This window comes from Cherax quadricarinatus, chromosome 17 (genome assembly GCF_038502225.1).
Source record: "Cherax quadricarinatus isolate ZL_2023a chromosome 17, ASM3850222v1, whole genome shotgun sequence".
In the NCBI taxonomy this organism is placed as follows: Eukaryota; Metazoa; Arthropoda; class Malacostraca; order Decapoda; family Parastacidae; genus Cherax; species Cherax quadricarinatus.
Window position 1 is genome coordinate 232,248 of NC_091308.1, and position 20,572 is coordinate 252,819.

Genomic DNA, 20,572 nt, shown 5'->3' on the forward strand with positions numbered 1-20,572 from the left:
CCACATCCTCGCCACTCACATCCAACCCCATGGAATTCCCCAATGCCACAATTGATTGCACAACAGGTATGGGGTCAACAGGGTCAACCTCAAACCCTTCAAAATCCTTCTTTTGGACACAATCTGGCCACAATTTTCCCCAAGCAGAGTTCATCGTCCTGGAAGTCACTCCCTGCCAAGCCTTATCTATAAGGCTTTTGCGGTGGAAGATATTGAAATGATTCTTCCAGAACTCTCTTAGGGTCAATTCAGAGTCTGAGGTTATGTCAAAGCACCTTTGAAACATTGCTTTGGTGTACAGTTTTTTGAAGTTTGCAATGATCTGCTGGTCCATGGGCTGGATGAGAGGAGTGGTGTTAGGAGGCAAGAACTTCACTGTTACAAAACTGAATTCCTTAGACAATTGGTCTTCCAAGTCTGGAGGATGAGCAAGAGCATTGTCCATTAACCCTTTGACTGCTTTGGTCGTATATATACGTCTTACGAGATACCGTGTCTGACGTATATATACTCATAAATTCTAGCGGCTTCAAATTGAGCAGGAGAAAGCTGGTAGGCCCACATGTGAGAGAATGGGTCTGTGTGGTCAGTGTGCACCATATAAAAAAAATCCTGGAGCACGCAGTGTATAATGAGAAAAAAAAACTGACCGTTTTTTTTTAATTAAAATGCCAACTTTGTGGTCTATTTTCTTACAGTATTTATAGTTGTATCTCGTTGTCTTGGTCTCATTTGATAGAATGGAAAACATATTATAGAAATAGAGGTGCTTTTGATTGGTTTTACTATAAAAAGAACCTGAAAATGGAGCTCAAAGTAGGGGAAATGTTTGATTTTTGCTGATGTTCAAAAGTAAACAAATGATGCCATTGTCCAATAAATGTCCAACTAGCCATTCTAATATGCAGTCATGAATGGGGTGACATTATTTGAAAAATTTTTACAATATTGCAGTAGTCTGCATAACAGTAAATCTTCTATTTTTTGTTTGAATAAAAATTCAAAATAGAAAGCAAGAGTAATATCAAAGAGGCCTGGAGATGTGACTGATGAACAAAGAAAATGTTATTTTAGAGCCAGGAATATCTGCATTGTTCATTCTGGACCTTATTTTGAAATTGTCATATTTTTTTAATTTTCATGAAATTGGCCAAATTACAAATTTCTGACCACATTATTGGGTAGTTGAAATTGATAAATGGGCAGTTTCTTGTACTCAATTGATAGAAAAAATGAAGTTCTAAAGGAATAGCTATGAGTTTGGTCGACTGGAACAATGGAATTAGCTGAAAATAGGGCTCAAAAAGGGCAAAATCGCCGATTTGTAAATATCGCCGAGGTCGCTAACTTCGCGAGAGCATAATTCCATCAGTTTTCCATTAAATTTCGTTTTTTTGGTGTCAATACAATCGGGAAAAGATTATCTATCATTTCATAAGAAAAAATAAAAAAAAAAATTTTTAAATTTTGCGACACCAGAAGACACCTCAGGATTGGGGGTTGCAACAGTCAAGGGGTTAACAGGAGGCACTGGAGTGGCAATATATTATCCAGGAGGTATTTCTTCACACTCGGGCCAAACACTTCATTGAACCATTCCAGGAAAATTTCCCAAGTGACCCATGCACTACTGTAAGCCTTTCTCATCACACACAATTTACTCTTGACAACACTGTTTTTCTTGAACACTCTGGGATTTTCAGAGTGATACACGAGTAAAAACTTCACTTTGAAATCCCCACTAGCATTACCACACAACAAGAGAGTTAGCCTGTCTTTCATAGGCTTGTGTCCTGGGAGTGTGATGTAGGGCCTCTTTGGCATTTTCTTCCAAAAAGGCCTGTTTTGTCATGACTGAACACTTGTTGGGGTTGGAATTTTTCAGCCTTTGAATTCCCGCACAAATTTTTCAGCCACTTGGTTATGAGAACTGGCACCCTCACCATGACTTACAACACTGTGTATGCCACTTCACTTCTTGAATTTTTCGAACCAGCCTTTGCTGGCCTTAAATTCACCAACATCAGCACTCATTTCAGGCAGTTTCTTTATCAGATCGCCTTTTCACAAATTATCAACTGTACAACACTATCTCCTGTTAACTCTTTCTCTCTGGTCCACACCAAAAACAAGTTCTCCACTTCTTCAATTGTTTGGGATCTCTGTTTGGTTATCGCATTCACCCCTTTCGCAACATCAGCTTCCACGATTTCTTTTCTCTTTGCCACAATGGAGCTGATCATTGATGGCACCTTCCCATACATCCTGCCAAGTTCAGCAATGCGTATGCCACTATCATATTTCTGAACGATTTCTTTTTTCATTTCTACAGTATTCCTCACTTTCTTTACCAAAGAACTGGCACTAGGAGCTTTCTTTGGGGCCACGGTGGTTTATTTAGCAGTCATACACAATAAACAAGTGCCAAAAACAATGGATTATTACGAAATGTTTCATAAGACCTGGCAGGATATGTTCACTCACCGAGAAACAACATGACGCTGCCCGAGAATGCACGTGGGAGGCGGCTTTGTTTGCGAGCTGGGCACTGGACAGGTTCCATACGATCAACGAAAACGGAGGAAATCAACAAAAACGGAACCAAAATATCAACGAAAAAAGTCAACGAAAACAGAAATCTGCGATAACGGAGATTGACGAAAAAGGAGGGTCCACTGTATCAAAATCAAAATCCTTATTTCCTTGTAAAGCTTACATGTTATAAAATATTAATTACAAAGAAGGCCACTAGCATGCCTAGGCATTTCGTGAAGACTAATACTAATTCTTATGAATTATTAGGAATTTTATGTTTACAGTCATTTGGGTGCCCACTAGTGTCAGTATGCCTGTTGCTACCATTCAGTGAACAACCCACGCTGTAACTCTGAATTTTCATGTGATTTTGTGGTTTTTCGTATAAATTTTTAGTAAATTCATTTACCATGAGTTCTAAGAAAGTTAATGAGAAGAGCCAAGCAATGAAGAAAATGGTTAGGATCACCATGGTGGTGAAAAAAGAGATTGTTGAAAAGTATGATGTTGCCATGCGTATCCGGGACTTGGCTGCTGCATACTGTATGTCGAGAACAATGGTATCTATGACTGTAAAAAACAAAGATGTTATTAAATCGGCTAATGTTGCGAAGGGGGTGAAATCAATTACCAAGCAAAGATCAGGGACATTAGAGCATGTTGAAAAATTGCTTTTGATCTGGATAACAGAAAAACAGTGTGACGGCGATAGCATATCAGAAGGAATGATTGGCAAAAAGGCAAAACTGATGCATGCCAATCTTTTGAAAAACAAGGCAGGAACGAGCCAAGAAAGTGAAGTGTTTAAAGCCACTCATGGTTGGTTTGATAATTTTAAGAAGAGGGCTGGCATTCACAGTGTTGTGAGGCATGGACAGGGAGCCAGTGCTGATAAAGATGCTGCCCATGATTTTGTCAGAGTTTGGGGAATCTGTGGAGGCTAAGGGTTTTGTTCCCCAACAAGTTTTTAATTGTGATGAAACAGGCCTGTTTTGGAAGAAAATGCCTAACAGGACCTATATTACACAAGAGATGGCATTACCAGGACACAAGCCAATGAAGGATATGTTAACTCTCATGTTCTGTGCCAATGCAAGTGGGGATTGCAAACTGAAGCCTCTACTGATCTACCACTCTGAAAACCTGAGGACCTTTAAAATACATAACATGCAGAAAACTCAGTTACCTGTGATGTGGAGGTCAAACAGCAAGGCTTGGGTAACCAGAGAATATTTCAGCAAATGGTTTAATGTTGTGTTTGGGCCAAGTGTAAAAAGTTATTTAGATAAGAAAAACCTGCCTCTGAAGGCCCTTCTCATAGTGGACAATGCTCCAGTTCACCTTTCAAACTTGCAGGACTATGTGCTGCCGAAGTTTGACTTCATCACTGCAAAGTTCCTCCCCCTTAAAACAACCCCTCTCACTTAGTCCTTGGATCAGCAGGTCATTAACAATTTTAAGAAATTCTACACTAAAGCACTATTCCAGAGGTGCTTTGAAGCAACCTCTGGCACAAGGTTAACCCAGAGAGAGTTTTGGAAAAATTACTTTACTATCGCCCATTGCATAGCTCTCGTTGACAAAGCCTGGCAGGAAGTTTTATACAGAACAATGAACTCTGCTTGGAGGAATTTATGGACAGAAGCAGTGACTGAAAGGGACTTTGAGGGCTTTGAGGCTGTGTCTGTGTTGGAGGATACTGTCTCTATGGGTAGGTCCATGGGTCTGGATGTGAGTGATGGTGATGTGGAGGAGTTAGTAGAGGGGCACAGGGAAGAGCTGACCACTGAGGAGCTGCAGGAACTTGAGAAGGAGCTGCACAAGACTAAGACTCTCTTCAGGCTCAGAAGAGGAGATAGAGGAAGCCTCTACTTCATTAATCAATGAAATCTTTGCCAAATGGATGGATGTCAAAAACTTTGCAGAGAAGTACCACCCCAACAAGGCCCAAACAAGCCGTAACAGCATTGTCTGGAATGACCAGACAAGGTCACAATTCTGAAACATCCTGAGGAGCAGGCAGAAGCAAAGTTCTTTGGACAGATTTTTAGTAAAAGCCAAACCTGGTGAGCTTCAACCAGGTCCAAATAGGAAAAAGAGACAGAAAAGAGAAGGGGACTCTCCTTCCAAACAATAACATTGCCTCCTCCTCCCTTCTCAGCACTATCCTAGTAGGCACTCTACTCTTTTCAGCAAAGTGAGGTTAATTTTACATTTATTTCATCTAATTCTTTTGTATTTATGTATGTATTTTAGTATTAAGCAGTGTTTAAATTACATATTTTAGTATTAAGCAGTGTTTAAATTATTTTATACAACCCCATCAGTGTATAATATGCCAATAACAATAGGAATTTTTTCATGGGAATGGATTAATCCTTTTCCCTGTACGTATTTCTTATGGGAAAATTCGTTGGGTATACGTCCTGTTTGGTATAAGTCCAAGGTCCTGGAATGGATTAAGGACGTATACTGAGGTACCACTGTAGTATATACAGTAGGGCCCCACTTATACGGCAGGTTAGGTTCCAGGCTACCGCTGTAAAGCGGAAATCGCCATAAATGAAAAGGGTGTCGTGGGACACTGAAGATGGCCTGGTTGTAGTGTACACTGAATAGTATCGTGTGACTGGCCTCGTGTCGTGAGAAGCAGTTGATTGTAATTTATTATTATACAAATGTTATTTATAATTTATTATTTTAGCATAGAGATATATATATATATAGTGACACAATAGTGTCAAGAGTTGTACCCTGTGTAGGGTTATTAATTATTTATTATTTTAGTAAAATGCTGATTATAATTTATTATAGTAACATGTACATATTATTATTATATCATAGTTCAAATACCTCTAGACCAAAGATAGTTGATTTTTATATATTAAAGATTAATTTATTAATGTGTGTATTTATGTATCCCGAACTCTTTATTACAAAAGGGGTAAATCTTAACACCATCTTCTTTTAAAAATTACTTTTTTGTAATACGCCATAAAGTGGAACACCCTTTTTTTCCACTTATAAATGCATACAAATACTAGATAACAAGTTTACACTAACATATATTAAGTTAGCAATAGAACTAGGCATCAAAAAACAATAAAAAGGTACAATACACACATAGTGCACTCAATACTTACCTTAAAATATTTATAGTCTTAATCTAGGGTGAGACAAGTAGTATTTTTTTTTTTTTTCAACAAGTCGGCCGTCTCCCACCGAGGCAGGGTGACCCAAAAAAAAAGAAAGAAAATCCCCAAAAATAAAATACTTTCATCATCACTCAACACTTTCACCACACTCGCACATTATCACTGTTTTTGCAGAGGTGCTCAGAATACAACAGTTTAGAAGCATACACATATAAAGATACACAATATATTCCTCCAAACTGCCAATATCCCAAACCCCTCCTTTAAAGTGCAGGCATTGTACTTCCCATTTCCAGGACTCAAGTCCGACTATATGAAAATAACCGGTTTCCCTGAATCCCTTCACTAAATATTACCCTGCTCACACTCCAACAGATCGTCAGGTCCCAAGTACCATTCGTCTCCATTCACTCCTATCTAACACGCTCACGCACGCTTGCTGGAAGTCCAATCCCCTTGCCCACAAAACCTCCTTTACCCCCTCTCTCCAACTCTTTCGAGGACGACCCCTACCCCGCCTTCCTTCCCCTATAGATTTATATGCTTTCCATGTCATTCTACTTTGATCCATTCTCTCTAAATGACCAAACCACCTCAACAACCCCTCTTCTGCCCTCTGACTAATACTTTTATTTATTAACTCCACACCTTTTCCTAATTTCCACACTCCGAATTTTCTGCATAATATTTACACCACACATTGCCCTTAAACAGGACATCTCCACTGCCTCCAACCGTCTCCTCACTGCTGCATTTACCACCCAAGCTTCACACTCATATAAGAGTGTTAGTACTACTATACTTTCATACATTCCCTTCTTTGCCTCCATAGATAACGTTTTTTGACTCCACATATACCTCAACGCACCACTCACCTTTTTTCCCTCATCAATTCTATGATTAACCTCATCCTTCATAAATCCATCCACCGACACGTCAACTCCCAAGTATCTGAAAACATTCACTTCTTCCATACTCCTCCTCCCCAATTTGATATCCAATTTTTCTTTATCTAAATCATTTGACACCCTCATCACCTTACTCTTTTCTATGTTCACTTTCAGCTTTCTACCTTTACACACATTCCCAAACTCATCCACTAACCTTTGCAATTTTTCTTTAGAATCTCCCATAAGCACAGTATCATCAGCAAAAAGTAACTGTGTCAATTCCCATTTTGAATTTGATTCCCCAAAATTTAATCCCACCCCTCTCCCGAACACCCTAGCATTTACTTCCTTTACAACCCCATCTATAAATATATTAAACAACCATGGTGACATTACACATCCCTGTCTAAGACCTACTTTTACCGGGAAATAGTCTCCCTCTCTTCTACACACCCTAACCTGAGCCTCACTATCCTCATAAAAACTCTTTACAGCATTTAATAACTTACCACCTATTCCATATACTTGCAACATCTGCCACATTGCTCCTCTATCCACTCTATCATATGCCTTTTCTAAATCCATAAATGCAATAAAAACTTCCCTACCTTTATCTAAATACTGTTCACATATATGCTTCAATGTAAACACTTGATCTACACATCCCCTACCCACTCTGAAACCTCCTTGTCATCCGCAATCCTACATTCTGTTTTACCTCTAATTCTTTCAATAATAACCCTGCCGTACACTTTTCCTGGTATACTCAGTAAACTTATTCCTCTATAATTTTTACAGTCTCTTTTGTCCCCTTTCCCTTTATATAAAGGGACTATACATGCTCTCCGCCAATCCCTAGGTACCTTCCCCTCTTTCATACATTTATTAAACAAAAGTACCAACCACTCCAACACTATATCCCCCCCTGCTTTTAACATTTCTGTCATGATCCCATGAGTTCCAGCTGCTTTACCCCCTTTCATTTTACGTAATGCCTCACATACCTCCCCCACACTTACATTCTGCTCTTCTTCACTCCTAAAAGATGGTATACCTCCCTGACTAGTGCATGAAATTACTGCCTCTGTTTCTTCCTTAACATTTAAAAGTTCCTCAAAATATTCTCGCCATCTACCTAATACCTCCATCTCCCCATCTACTAACTCCCCTACTCTGTTTTTAACTGACAAATCCATACTTTCCCTAGGCTTTCTTAACTTGTTTAACTCACTCCAAAATTTTTTCTTATTTTCATTAAAATTTCTTGACAGTGCCTCTCCCACTCTATCATCTGCTCTCCTTTTGCACTCTCTCACCACTCTCTTTACCTTTCTTTTACTCTCCATATACTCTGCTCTTCTTATAACACTTCTGCTTTGTAAAAACCTCTCATAAGCTACCTTTTTCTCTTTTATCACACCCTTTACTTCATCATTCCACCAATCACTCCTCTTTCCTCCTGCCCCCACCCTCCTATAACCACAAACTTCTGCCCCACATTCTAATACTGCATTTTTAAAACTATTCCAACCCTCTTCAACCCCCCCACTACTCATCTTTGCACTAGCCCACCTTTCTGCCAATAGTCGCTTATATCTCACCCGAACTTCCTCCTCCCTTAGTTTATACACTTTCACCTCCCTCTTACTTGTTGTTGCCACCTTCCTCTTTTCCCATCTACCTCTTACTCTAACTGTAGCTACAACTAAATAATGATCCGATATATCAGTTGAACCTCTATAAACATGTACATCCTGGAGCCTACCCATCAACCTTTTATCTACCAATACATAATCTAATAAACTACTTTCATTACGTGCTACATCATACCTTGTATATTTATTTATCCTCTTTTTCATAAAATATGTATTACTTATTACCAAATCTCTTTCTACACATAGCTCAATTAAAGGCTCCCCATTTACATTTACCCCTGGCACCCCAAATTTACCTACTATTCCCTCCATAACATTTTTACCCACTTTAGCATTGAAATCCCCAACCACCATTGCTCTCACACTTGATTCAAAACTCCCCACACATTCACTCAACATTTCCCAAAATCTCTCTCTCTCCTCTACACTTCTCTCTTCTCCAGGTGCATACACGCTTATTATAACCCACTTTTCACATCCGATCTTTATTTTACTCCACATAATCCTTGAATTAATACATTTATAGTCCCTCTTTTCCTGCCATAGCTTATCCTTCAACATTATTGCTACTCCTTCTTTAGCTCTAACTTATTTATTGTAAGAAATCAAGTGTGGTATGTATAGTAGTCAGCCAGGCTACCATACCAGGCCACCCCACCTACACATAATATTCTATTACATTTAAGCATCCCAGAGCGATAAAATGCATTTACAGTTTACTCATTGCTTACCTTAAAATATTTGCAGTCTTAATGTAGGGTCAGGAGTAAGTAAATGAGATAAAATGAATAAATGAGAGAAAGAATGAGTGCATGAGAGAGGACAGGCGCTGAGTTATGTAAACAAACCAGGCGAAGGTAAGTTTTGTAAGCAAAGTGTACACGTCTGGTTTGTGTACAAGTTACATTGTGTACAGGTTGTCTCTACATTGATACGGTAGAATAAATAAAGAAGAACACTCCCATTCTCATGTAACATCATTTTGAGAAGAAATGACGCTCTGAGTGAAGGGAATGGAAATAAGTCACTGACTCTTTTGGGTTATCCTAGGTTCTCTACACATACGCTGTTATGTATGATAATCTATGTAACTGTATTTGTGTATACCTGAATAAACTTACTTACATACATACGAAAGGAATAATTTTCTACAGTTACCCCCAGTAACACATTTTCTCTTATGTTAGATTAGAGAAAATGTTATTCTTGGCATCACTTGTACAAGTTATCTGGCTCCCACATCTCATATTTATGTTTATTTATTCTATTGTGGGGTGTATTTATCATCTTTATACGTTATGTATCATATTTATTATATAATTTTGAAAAAAATATCATGGATGGATTAATGAAAATGTGTATATTAACGTATATGACATTTAATGAGACTCGGTGATTATTATTATTATTATTTTTAATATGGCGTCACTCGTGCAAGTCGTCTGCTACCACATCTCATATTTATGTTTATTTATTCTACTGTGGGGTGTATTTATCATATTTATATGTTATGCATTGTGTTTATTATATAATTTTGAAAAAATATCACAGATGGATTAACGAAAATATGTATACTGTATTAACGTAATATAAGACATTTAAATGAGACTCAGTGATTATTATCATCATTACTAATATGACGTCTGGAGACATAAGACACTCTTACTGATTTTAATGTTTACCTGCATGCCAGCACAGTGTTTAAGTTTATTTAAGTATACAGGTATACATAAGTATAATTATCAGAGTATGTATATATAAAATATGAAATAACTTTTAAAAACACTTAAAATTTTGGAGTTTCCAGACATAATGGAGAGACTTAGTGCTTACGGATCTCACAGAGAATGTAAACAAACCGGGTGGGGCGCGGTGACTGTATTAGAAAGTCAGGTGGGGGGAGCCATATATTGAGTTTTGGTCATAATTTGAAATGACCGTATTAGCGGAACGCCGTAAAGCAAAACACCGTAAAGTGGGGCCCTACTGTATATATTTTTTTTCCTAGGTAGTAGGTTGGTAGACAGCAACTGCCCAGGGAGGTACTACCATCCTGTAACTGTTTTACATGATGGTAGGATTGTTGGTGTCTTTTATTTCTATTTCATAAACATGCAAGATTTCAGGTACATCTTGCTACTTCTACTTACACTTAGGTCACACTACACATGCATGTACAAGCATATATATACACACCCCTCTGGGTTTTCTTCTATTTTCTTAATAGTTCTTGTTCTTGTTTATTTCCTCTTATCTCCATACCTGGAGTATACACCTGGAGAGGGTTTTGGGAGTCAATGCCCCCATGGCCCAGTCTAAGACCTGACCCTGTGGTGGATCAGGGTCTGATTCAGCAGGCTGTTACTGCTGGCTACACACAAACCATAGCCTGGCTGATCTGGTGCTAACTTTAGGTGCCTGTCCAGTGCCTTCTTGAGGGCAGCCAGAGGGCTATTGGTAAACCCCCCTTATGTATGCTGAGAGGCACGGGGAAGTGGAACAAAATTCTTCTTCTGTCAGCCATGCATGTCGACTAAACTGCCAGGAGCAAGTGGCTAGTAACCCCTTCTCCTGTATACATTACCAAACTTAAAAAGAGAAACTTTTGTTTTTCTTTTCAGGTCACCCTGCCTTGGTGGATATGGCAGGTTTGATGAAAAAAAAAACATTCTCATTGCCACATGAATGTGAAAAAGACTATTATTATTCTCAGTACAGTGGACCCTCATTTTTCATGATTAATCCATTCCAGAGAGTCTGCTGAAAGCCGAAATTCATGAATGGCAAAACCATTTTCCCCATAAGAAATAATGGAAATACAATTAATCCATTTCAGACACCCAAAAGTATTAACAAAAAATATTTTTTTAAAGATTAAATATAGATTACATACAGAAAACAATGACAAAAAAATATAAAGCACTAATAAAATGGATAAATGAACATTTAACATCACACTTACCTTTAACTTTTATTGGTATATGGCAGACAGGTAGGAGGCAAGAGGGAAGCGAGTTTATTGTGCTTCAATATGATGCTAATATCATCTCTACGGCTTAATTATCTATCAAAATTCATCTAATATGACATAATAAACAATATTAACAACATAGAAACATGATATAAACTCTAGAATTAATAAAATATGTCAATGCATGTGAGGAGTAAGAGGTGGTGGTGTTGTTGGGTTTATAAGGGCCACTAAGAGAAGCCACATATATTAGTGGTAGTGGAGGCGGCAGCAGAAGCCACCACCACTATTCACACTGAAACAATGTACGTAATTTATAAATAAGAAATCTTCTTTCAACAAACCGGCCATATCCAACCGAGGCAGGGTGGCTCAAAAAGAAAAATAAAAGTTTCTCTTTTCAAATTTAGTAATTTATACAGGAGAAGGGGTTACTAGCCCCTTGCTCCCAGCATTTTAGTCGCCTCTTAAAACACACATGGCTTATGGAGGAAGAATTCTGTTCCACTTTCCCATGGAGATAAGAGGAAATAAACAAGAAGAGGAACGAATAAGAAAATAGAAAACCCAGAGGGTTGTGTATATATATGCTTGTACATGCATGTGTAGTGTGACCTAAGTGTAAGTAGAAGTGGCAAGACGTACCTGAAACCTTGCATGTTTACGAGACAGAAAAAAGGACACCAGCAATCCTACCATCATGTAAAACAATTACAGGCTTTCATTTTACACTTACTTGGCAGGACGGTAGTACCTCCCTGGGCAGTTGCTGTCTACCAATCTACTACCTAGAATAAATAAGAAATATTTACACTTACCTTGGAGGAGATGTTAGTTTAATTAGTTAGTCTGATGGACGAGATGCAGGCAGAGGTTTAGGGTGGTGGAAGATAGCAGGGCGGCATATGTTCAGTGACTCTATACACCTCGAACAACATTGGAGAGTTACTTTTGTGTTGTTTTTCTATTGCTTAATCGCTTAACTTACTTGCTACTGTTAATGCTACACTTTATCGCTGGCTGGAGCTATAGCCTTTAAAGATACCTGCTGCTTTAGTATCAGACATATCTTAGAATCACTGAATCACTGGAGGCACATTCTCCCCTCTCCCTTCCTCATCCACTTTGGTACTTAGCTATAAGTTTTTTCTTGAATTCTATCGTGTTTCTTTCCTTCTTTATCAAAGGACTGGCACTAGGAGCTTTCTTTTGACCCATGGTGGCTTATTCAGCAGTTGCAAGCACAAAAAACAATGGATTATTATGAAATATATCGTATGAACCCGTGTGGTGATGGTCACTCGCCAAAAATCATGCTACACTAACTCTCTGAATGTTGTGTGGGAGCCTTTGTGTACACCTGGCTGCTCCCAGCTGCACGGATGCATCCTGTACGACGGAGGAATCATGAGGCAAATCACAAACCGCAAGGCTATACAGTGGACCCCCGCTTAACGATCACCTCCTAATGTGACCAATTATGTAAGTGTATTTATATAAGTGCGTTTGTACGTGTATGTTTGGGGGTCTGAAATGGACTAATCTACTTCACAATATTCCTTATGGGAACAAATTCGATCAGTACTGGCACCTGAACATACTTCTGGAATGAAAAAATATCGTTAATCGGGGGTCCACTGTATTTTGCTGAAAAAAGTTGCCTAAAGTCGGATTTCACGAAAGTCGCGGCCGCCAAAACACAGGGGTTCACTCTATTTGTAATCACAACTATCACATATACTGAATGTATTCAAAATATGCTCACATGCTAGAATCCTCAATACCTTAAAACCATTAAACTCAATAAAAGTGTTCACTGTAATTCCTAAATTTACTATTACAACCAATTAAAGACTGTATATGCAAGCAATCATATATTATTGCCTTATTAGTCTTTAGACAGTTTTAAGTTTGCCTGAAATACTCTGCAAACTAAAGGGCTTTCTGCATGCACACCTAAATGTTACCCACCTCTGTACATTGTATCATGCTGAAATAAAAATTCTTTAATCTTTAATGAAACTGACCTAGAAATTTAATTAATTTTGAACTGTAAAGGTACTAATTTGTCAACTTCATTGAAAAAATTGCAAATATTGAAATAGTAGTTTTTGTGTTATAATTTGTGAATACCTTATTTGATTGGCTTCAAACCTTTACTGCCAATAACTTGAGAATGCAATTTCTGAAAGGGTTCAAACTTATAAATTTTATGTTGGTTTATTTTGGGATATTGACCTCTGTATGAAAACTAGAAAGTGCCTCTTCTGACTAGCATTAATCATTCAAAGCTGATGAATCTTACTTACTGGAAGGATAACTGGTTATAGGTTGTGTAGGTAACAATTTTCCCATTTTTACTGAAGAAAATAGGATAGTTTCTGTGTGATACCTTGTGAATACCTCTTTTGACTGACTTCAAATCTTCAATACTGATATTTAACTGCATTAGAATCTTATGAAGCATATCGTAATTTTTTTCTTTTTTCTTTGCATACAGCGAGGTAGGGGAAAAACTGGCCTTATGAGCTATGGGAACACTAGTCTCAAATCACACAGTAAACAACACACATCCAATTACAGTGGACCCTATTGTAACGATGCCATCAGATAGCGATAAAATCAGATATCGATGCGTCTTTGCGTACAAATATTGGCTTGGCAAACAATGAAAAACTCTGTTAGGGACATTCGTCCCGAACGTGTCCGCATGGCCTGGGCCGCCCGTGGTTGCCCGGCCACTATATACAGCCAGTGTGCCATTGTTTACAAGCCAGGGCGGATGGTTCCACACATACATGCGATACATTTTGTATTATTCCATTTTTTAGTGCTTGTAACTGCTAAATAAGCCACCATGGGCCCAAAGAAAGCTTCTAGTGCCAACCCTGTGGTAAAAAGGGTGAGAAATACTATGGAACTGAAGAAAGAGATACTCGCTAAGTATGAAAGTGGAGTGCGTGCTTCCGAGCTGGCCCGGTTGTATAATAAACCCCAGTCAACCATCGTTACTATCTTGGCCAACAGAAAGGCAATCAAGGAAGCTGTTGTTGCGAAAGGTGCAAGTATGCTTACAAAACAGAGACCGCAAATACTCGAAGATGTGAAGAGACTGTTATTGGTGTGGATCAACGACAAACAATTATCAGGAGAGTATTTCACAGTCAATCATATGTGAAAAGGCAAGGCAGTTGCATGCAGATCACATTAAGAAAATGCCTGGTACTAGTGCTGATGTTAGTGAATTTAAGGCCAGCAAAGGTTGGTTTGAGAGATTTAAGAATCATAGTGGCATACACAGTGTGATAAGGCATGGTGAGGCTGCCAGTTCTGACCAAAAAGCGGCTGAAAAATATGTGCAGGACTTTAAGGGGTACATAGAGGCTGAAAAATTAAAACCCCCAACAAGTGTTCAAGTGTGATGACACAGGCCTGTTTTGGAAGAAAATGCCAAACAAGACCTACTTTACTCACAAGGAAAAGGCACTCCCAGGACACAAGCCTATGAAAGACAGGCTAACTCTCAAGTTTTATAGTAATGCTAGTGGGGATTGCAAAGTGAAGCCTTTACTGGTGTATCACTCAAACTCCCAGAGTGTTAAAGAAAAACAGTGTTGTCAAAGCTAATGTGTGTGATATGGAAGGCAAACAGTAAGGCATGGGTCACTAGGGACATTTTCCATGATTGGTTCTATCATGTGTTTGGCCCCACTGTGAAAAAATACCTCCTGGAAAATAAATTGAACTTCAAGTGCCTCCTGGTATTAGACAATGCTCCAGTTCATCCTCCAGACTTGCAAGAGCGAATTGTGGGGAAGTTGAGTTTCATCAAAGTGAAATTTTTGTCCCCTAACACCACTCCTTTCCTACAGCCCATGGACCAGCAGGTCATTTCAAATTTAAAAAAACTGTACACCAAAGCAGTATTCCAAAAGTGCTTTGAAGTGACCTCAGACACTGAATTGACCCTAAGAGAGTTTTGGAAAGATCACTTCAGTATCCTCAGTTGCATAAATTTTATAGGTAAGGCTTGGGAGGGAGTGACTTGCAGGACTTTGAACTCTGCCTGGAGGAAATTGTGGCCACAATGTGTACAAGAGAAGGATTTTGAAGGGTTTGGCGCTAACCTTGAGGAGCCTCTACCAGTTGTGGAATCTACTGTGTCATTGGGGAAGTCCATGGGGTTGGAGGTTAGTGGCGAGGATGTGGAGGAGTTGGTGGATGACGACAATGAAGAACTAACCACTGATGAGCTGCAAGAGCATCTGCAACAGCAAGAGACCACAAGTGAGGAAATTGCTTCAGAGGAGGGGAGAGAGAGATGGAGAAAGTTGCCTTCTTCAACGATTAAGGACATTTGTACAATGTGGACAAAGGTGCAAGCCTTTATGGATGAACATCACCCTGACACAGCTGTTGCAAGCCATGCTGGTGACTTTTACAATGACAATGTTGTGTCCCATTTTAGGGAAATCTTAAAGGAATGCCAGAAACAGAGCTCTATGGACAGATTTTTGGTGCGACAGACTTCCAGTGACTATCAAGTTGTTCCCAGTGGCATTAAAAAAACAAAGAAGGGAAGTAACCCCAGAAAAGGACTTGCTACCTAAAGTCCTTATGGAAGGGGATTCCCCTTCCAAACAATAATACAACACCTCCATCATCTCCCCTCCTCCCATCTCATCACTCATCAATAAATCTTCAATAAAGGTAAGTGTCATTTATTCTTCATGTATTTATTCTTCATGTCTCATTGTTTTCTGTGTAGGAAAATGTATATTACAAGTGAAAAATAAAAAGTTTTTTTAATACTTTTGGGTGTCTGGAACGGATTAATTGGATTTCCATTATTTCTTATGGGGAAAATTAATTCGGCTAACGATAAAATTGGTTAAGGACAAGCTCTCTGGAACGGATTAAAATTGTTACCCAAGGGTCCACTGTACAGTGGACCCCAGGTTTTTGGCTGGTGCAGATATCATACAATTTGGAAATTGAGCACTTTTTTCGGCGAAATTTCCCTCCACATTCCGCTGATCCGCTCGGAAATCGTTGGTATGCGACATGTCCACCCGCCCGCGACACCACTACCTCACACCTATCACAGTCTGCGTCTCTCTCTGTTAGAGTTAGGAATACTCAGCACATTCATCCATTGTTTTTTGTGCTTCTTTATTGTTTTTGTGCTTATTTATTGTTTACTGACTGTGAAATAAGCCACCATGAGGCCAAAGAAAGTTCAGAGTGCCAGCCCTTTGGCAAAGAAGGTGAAAAACATGATAGAATTCAAGAAAGAAGTTATAGCAAATTATGAAAGTGGCGTACGCGTGACAGAGCTTACCAGGATGTGTGGGAAATCTACATCAACAATCAGTTCCACCCTGTTGAAGAAAGCAGAAATCAAGGAAGCTGATGTTGTAAAAGGGGCAAATATGCTAACGAAACAGAGGTCACAAACAATCGAGGATGTGGAGTTGTTGTTGTTGTTGTTGTTGGTGGTGTGGATCGATAAGAAACAATTAGCGGGAGATGGTGTTTTCGAGGGGATAATTTGCGAGAAGGCAAGGCAGTTGCATGCTGATCTCGTAAAGAAAATGCCAGGAACGAGTGCTGCTGTTAGTGAATTTAAGGCCAGCAAAGGCTGGTTCAACAGATTCAAGAAGTGAAGTGGCATACACAGCTAAGTCATGGCAAGGCTGCAAGTTCTGACAAATGTGTTGCCAAAGCATTCATTAAGAGGCTGAAGGATTCCTCCCCCAACAAGTGTTCAATTGTGACGAAACAGGCCTCTTTTGGAAGAAAATGCCAAAGAGGAACTACATCACATAGGAGGAAACGGCACTGCCAGGATACAAGCCTATGAAGGATAGGCTTACTCTTTTGTTCTGTGGTAATGCTAGTGGGGATTTCAAAGTGAAGCCTTTACTGGTGTATCACTCTGAAAATCCCAGTGTGTTCAAGAAAAACAATGTAATGCAGAGTATATTGTGTGTGATGTGCAAGGCTAACAATAAGGCATGGGTCACAAGGCTAATTTTCATCAAGACTCGGGCCAAACACTTCATAAAAAGAGAAAGGAAATGGGATCCAAGTGAAAGTAGTATTTGCTACAACAAATGAAAACTTATATTTACCATAAAAAACAAAATACTGTACCAGAGAGGAGCATAGTTCTGATCAGATTATAAACAGTATTCTGAATAAAATGACTGAAGAAACCATGCATCCTGAAGCCTTAATGCCTTTCAAAAATGTTGTCTTCAACTTTCATTGGAACTTGTATCAGATACTAAGGGGTCATTTGATTAAATATTTTTTAGTTCTCAAAAATTATTTCTAAAACAGGTGAACATCTGTGACCTACTTCCAATAGAATTACTTCACACTTTTCACAATTTTGCTGCATATAGTTTTTTATTGAATGTATTGTACTCTACCTACCAGCATATACAAGGGAGCTCATCTTGCTTCGTTCAAGGGGAGGAACCCACTTTGCCATCAAGGCATTCATTGCTGGGAATGTCACACCCTGGAAAAAACTATGAATTAGTTCTGTATACAGTACTGTATAGATATTGTATAGAGTACTATATAGGTACAGTAGGTACCTAGGTACATAGGTACCCCTATGGGTAACAGTGAGAAAAAGAAAAGGAAGCATCTGAAGTTATCAATAACCCAGAAGGTAGAGATACTGCAGAAGCCTGATCGTGGTGTGTCAGTGCGGTGTCTTACTGAAGAATATGGTGTTGAAACTACCACTGTTTATGATTTAAAGAAACAGAAAGACAAGTTACTAAAGTATTATAGTGACAGTGATGACCAAAACTAATGAAAAATAGGAAAACACTGCATAGGGTAAAAAACAAAGATCTTGACTGTGTGCTAATGGAGTTACAGCAAGCTGAACACTGACAATGATGCACCTGTTGGGCATTCCTCGAGTGATGGTGAAACTGCTGACATGGTGTCAAATACAAATAAGCGTGAGAATAGTAGTGATGATGATGACATTGTGAACACAGGTGAAAAAGTCCCTATAGGCGATATGATGAAAATGTGTGATCAGTTAATTGCTTGCCTTGAACAACGTGCATTTGTTACTGACATTAGGTGCCTGTCCAGTGCCTTCTTGAAGACAGCCAGGGGTCTATTGGTAATCCCTCTTATGTATGCTGGGAGGCAGCTGAACAGTCTTGGACCCTGGACATTTACTGTGTTGTCTCTCAACATACTCGTGGCGCCCTTGCTTTTCATCGGGGGAATGTTACATCTCCTGCCGAGTCTTTTGCTTTCGTGTGCAGGTTTGGTACCAACCCCTCCAGGACCTTCCAAGTGTATATTATCATATATCTCTCTCACCTGCATTCCAGGGAATGCAGATCAAGGACCTTCAACCGTTCCCAGTAATTTAGGTGCCTTATCGTACTTATGTGTGCCGTGAAAGTTCTTTGTACGCTCTCCAGGTCTGCAATGTCTCCAGCCTTGAAGGGGGCCATTAGTGTATAGCAGTATTCCAGCCTAGAGAGAACAAGCGATTTCAAGAGGATCATCATGGGCTTGGCGTCCCTAGTTTTGAAGGTTCTCATTATCCATCCTATCATTTTTCTAGCAGATGAGGTAGATACATTGTTGTGGTCTTTGAAGGCAAGATCCTCTGACATTATCACTCCCAGGTCCTTCACATTTCTTTTTTGCTCTATTGTATGGTTAGAATTTGTCATATACCCTGATACATTTTTAATTACCTCAAGTTTTCCATATTTGAATAGTTAAAATTTCTCCTCATTGAACTTTATATTGTTTTGAGTGGCCCATTTGAAGATCTGATTGATGTCCGTTTGGAGTCTTGCAGCATCTTCGATGGAGGTCACTCCCATGGCAATCCGGGTGTCATCCGCAAAGGAAGACATGGACCTATGGCTTACATCTCTATGTCCAAAATGAGGATGAGGAATAGAATGGGAGCGAGTACTGTGCCTTGTGGAACAGAGCTTTTCACCATGGCTACCTGGGACTTTACTCTGTTTACTATTACTCTTTGTGTTCTGTTTGTCAGGAAGTTATAGATCCATCTACCAACTTTTCCTGTTATTCCTTTGTCATGCATTTTGTGTGCTATTACACCATGGTCACACATCTGCATTTTGTTTATCCTCAACAGCATCCAGGACCTGGCCATAGTGATCCAGTAGCTGGGACAGGCAGGAGCAACCTGCTCTAAACCCATGTTGCCCTGGGTTGTGTAACTGATGGGTATCAAGGTGGTTGGCAATCTTTCTTCTTAGAACCCTCTCAAAGATTTTTATGATATGGGATGTTAGTGCTATTGGTCTGTAGTTCTTTGCAATTGCTTTACTACCACCTTTGTGGAGTGGGGCTATGTCTGTTGTTTTTAGTGTGTGGGGGATGACCCCCGTGTCCATGCTCCCTCTCCATAGAATGCTGAAGGCAGACAATAGGGTCCAGCTTTAAGGTGTTTCGCCTTACTGCATTCCACTAACATGGCAGTTTCAAATTATGACCAAAACTTGCTATATGGTTTCCGATCTTTCTAATGCGGCACACCCTACCGAGTTTGTTTACATTCTCCGTAAGCACATCTGTTTATTATGTCCGGAAACTTTCCCAAATTTCAAGTGTTTTAAAGTTATTTCATATTTTATATTCTTTCTTTCTTTCAACACACTGGCTGTATCCCACCGAGGCGGGGTGGCCCAAAAGGAAAAATGAAAGTTTCTCCTTTTACATTTAGTAATATATACAGGAGAAGGGGTTACTAGCCCCTTGCTCCTGGCATTTTAGTCGCCTCTTACAACACGCATGGCTTACGGAGGAAGAATTCTGTTCCACTTCCCCATGGAGGTAAGAGGAAATAAACAAGAACAAGAACTAGAAAGAAAATAGAAGAAAACCCAAAGGGGTGTGTATATATATGCTTGTACAAGAATGTGTAGTGTGACCTAAGTGTAAGTAGAAGTAGCAAGACGTACCTGAAATCTTGCATGTGTATGAGACAGGAAAAAAAAAAAAAGACACCAGCAATCCTACCATCGTGTAAAACAATTACAGGCTTCAATTTTACACTCACCTGGCAGGGCGGTAGTACCTCCCTGGGCGGTTGCTGTCTACCAACCTACTACCTAAAATATTTTATATGTACCTAAATGTACATACTGTGCAGGCATGCAGACACACATTAAAATCAATAAGTCTCTCTCTTCTCTTGGCGCCATATTAATAATAATACATAATCTCTTGGGCACATTAAATGTCATATATGTATTACATTAATATAAACATTTCCATTAATCCATGCATGATATTTTTTTCAAAATTATATAATAAACATGCTACATATAAACA

General features: G+C 39.2%; 1 protein-coding gene across 7 annotated transcripts in view; it reads right to left on the reverse strand.

Moving 5' to 3' along the window:
• The window catches only part of LOC128686339 (sialin), a 188,333-nt gene that overhangs the window by 104,693 nt on the left and 63,068 nt on the right, over positions 1-20,572 (reverse strand). For all 7 annotated transcript variants that reach the window (XM_070085704.1, XM_070085700.1, XM_070085703.1 and 4 more), the window contains one exon: positions 17,648-17,735. In XM_070085704.1, coding sequence (XP_069941805.1) covers positions 17,648-17,735 — 88 coding nt within the window. The remainder of the gene's footprint in view (positions 1-17,647; positions 17,736-20,572) is intronic.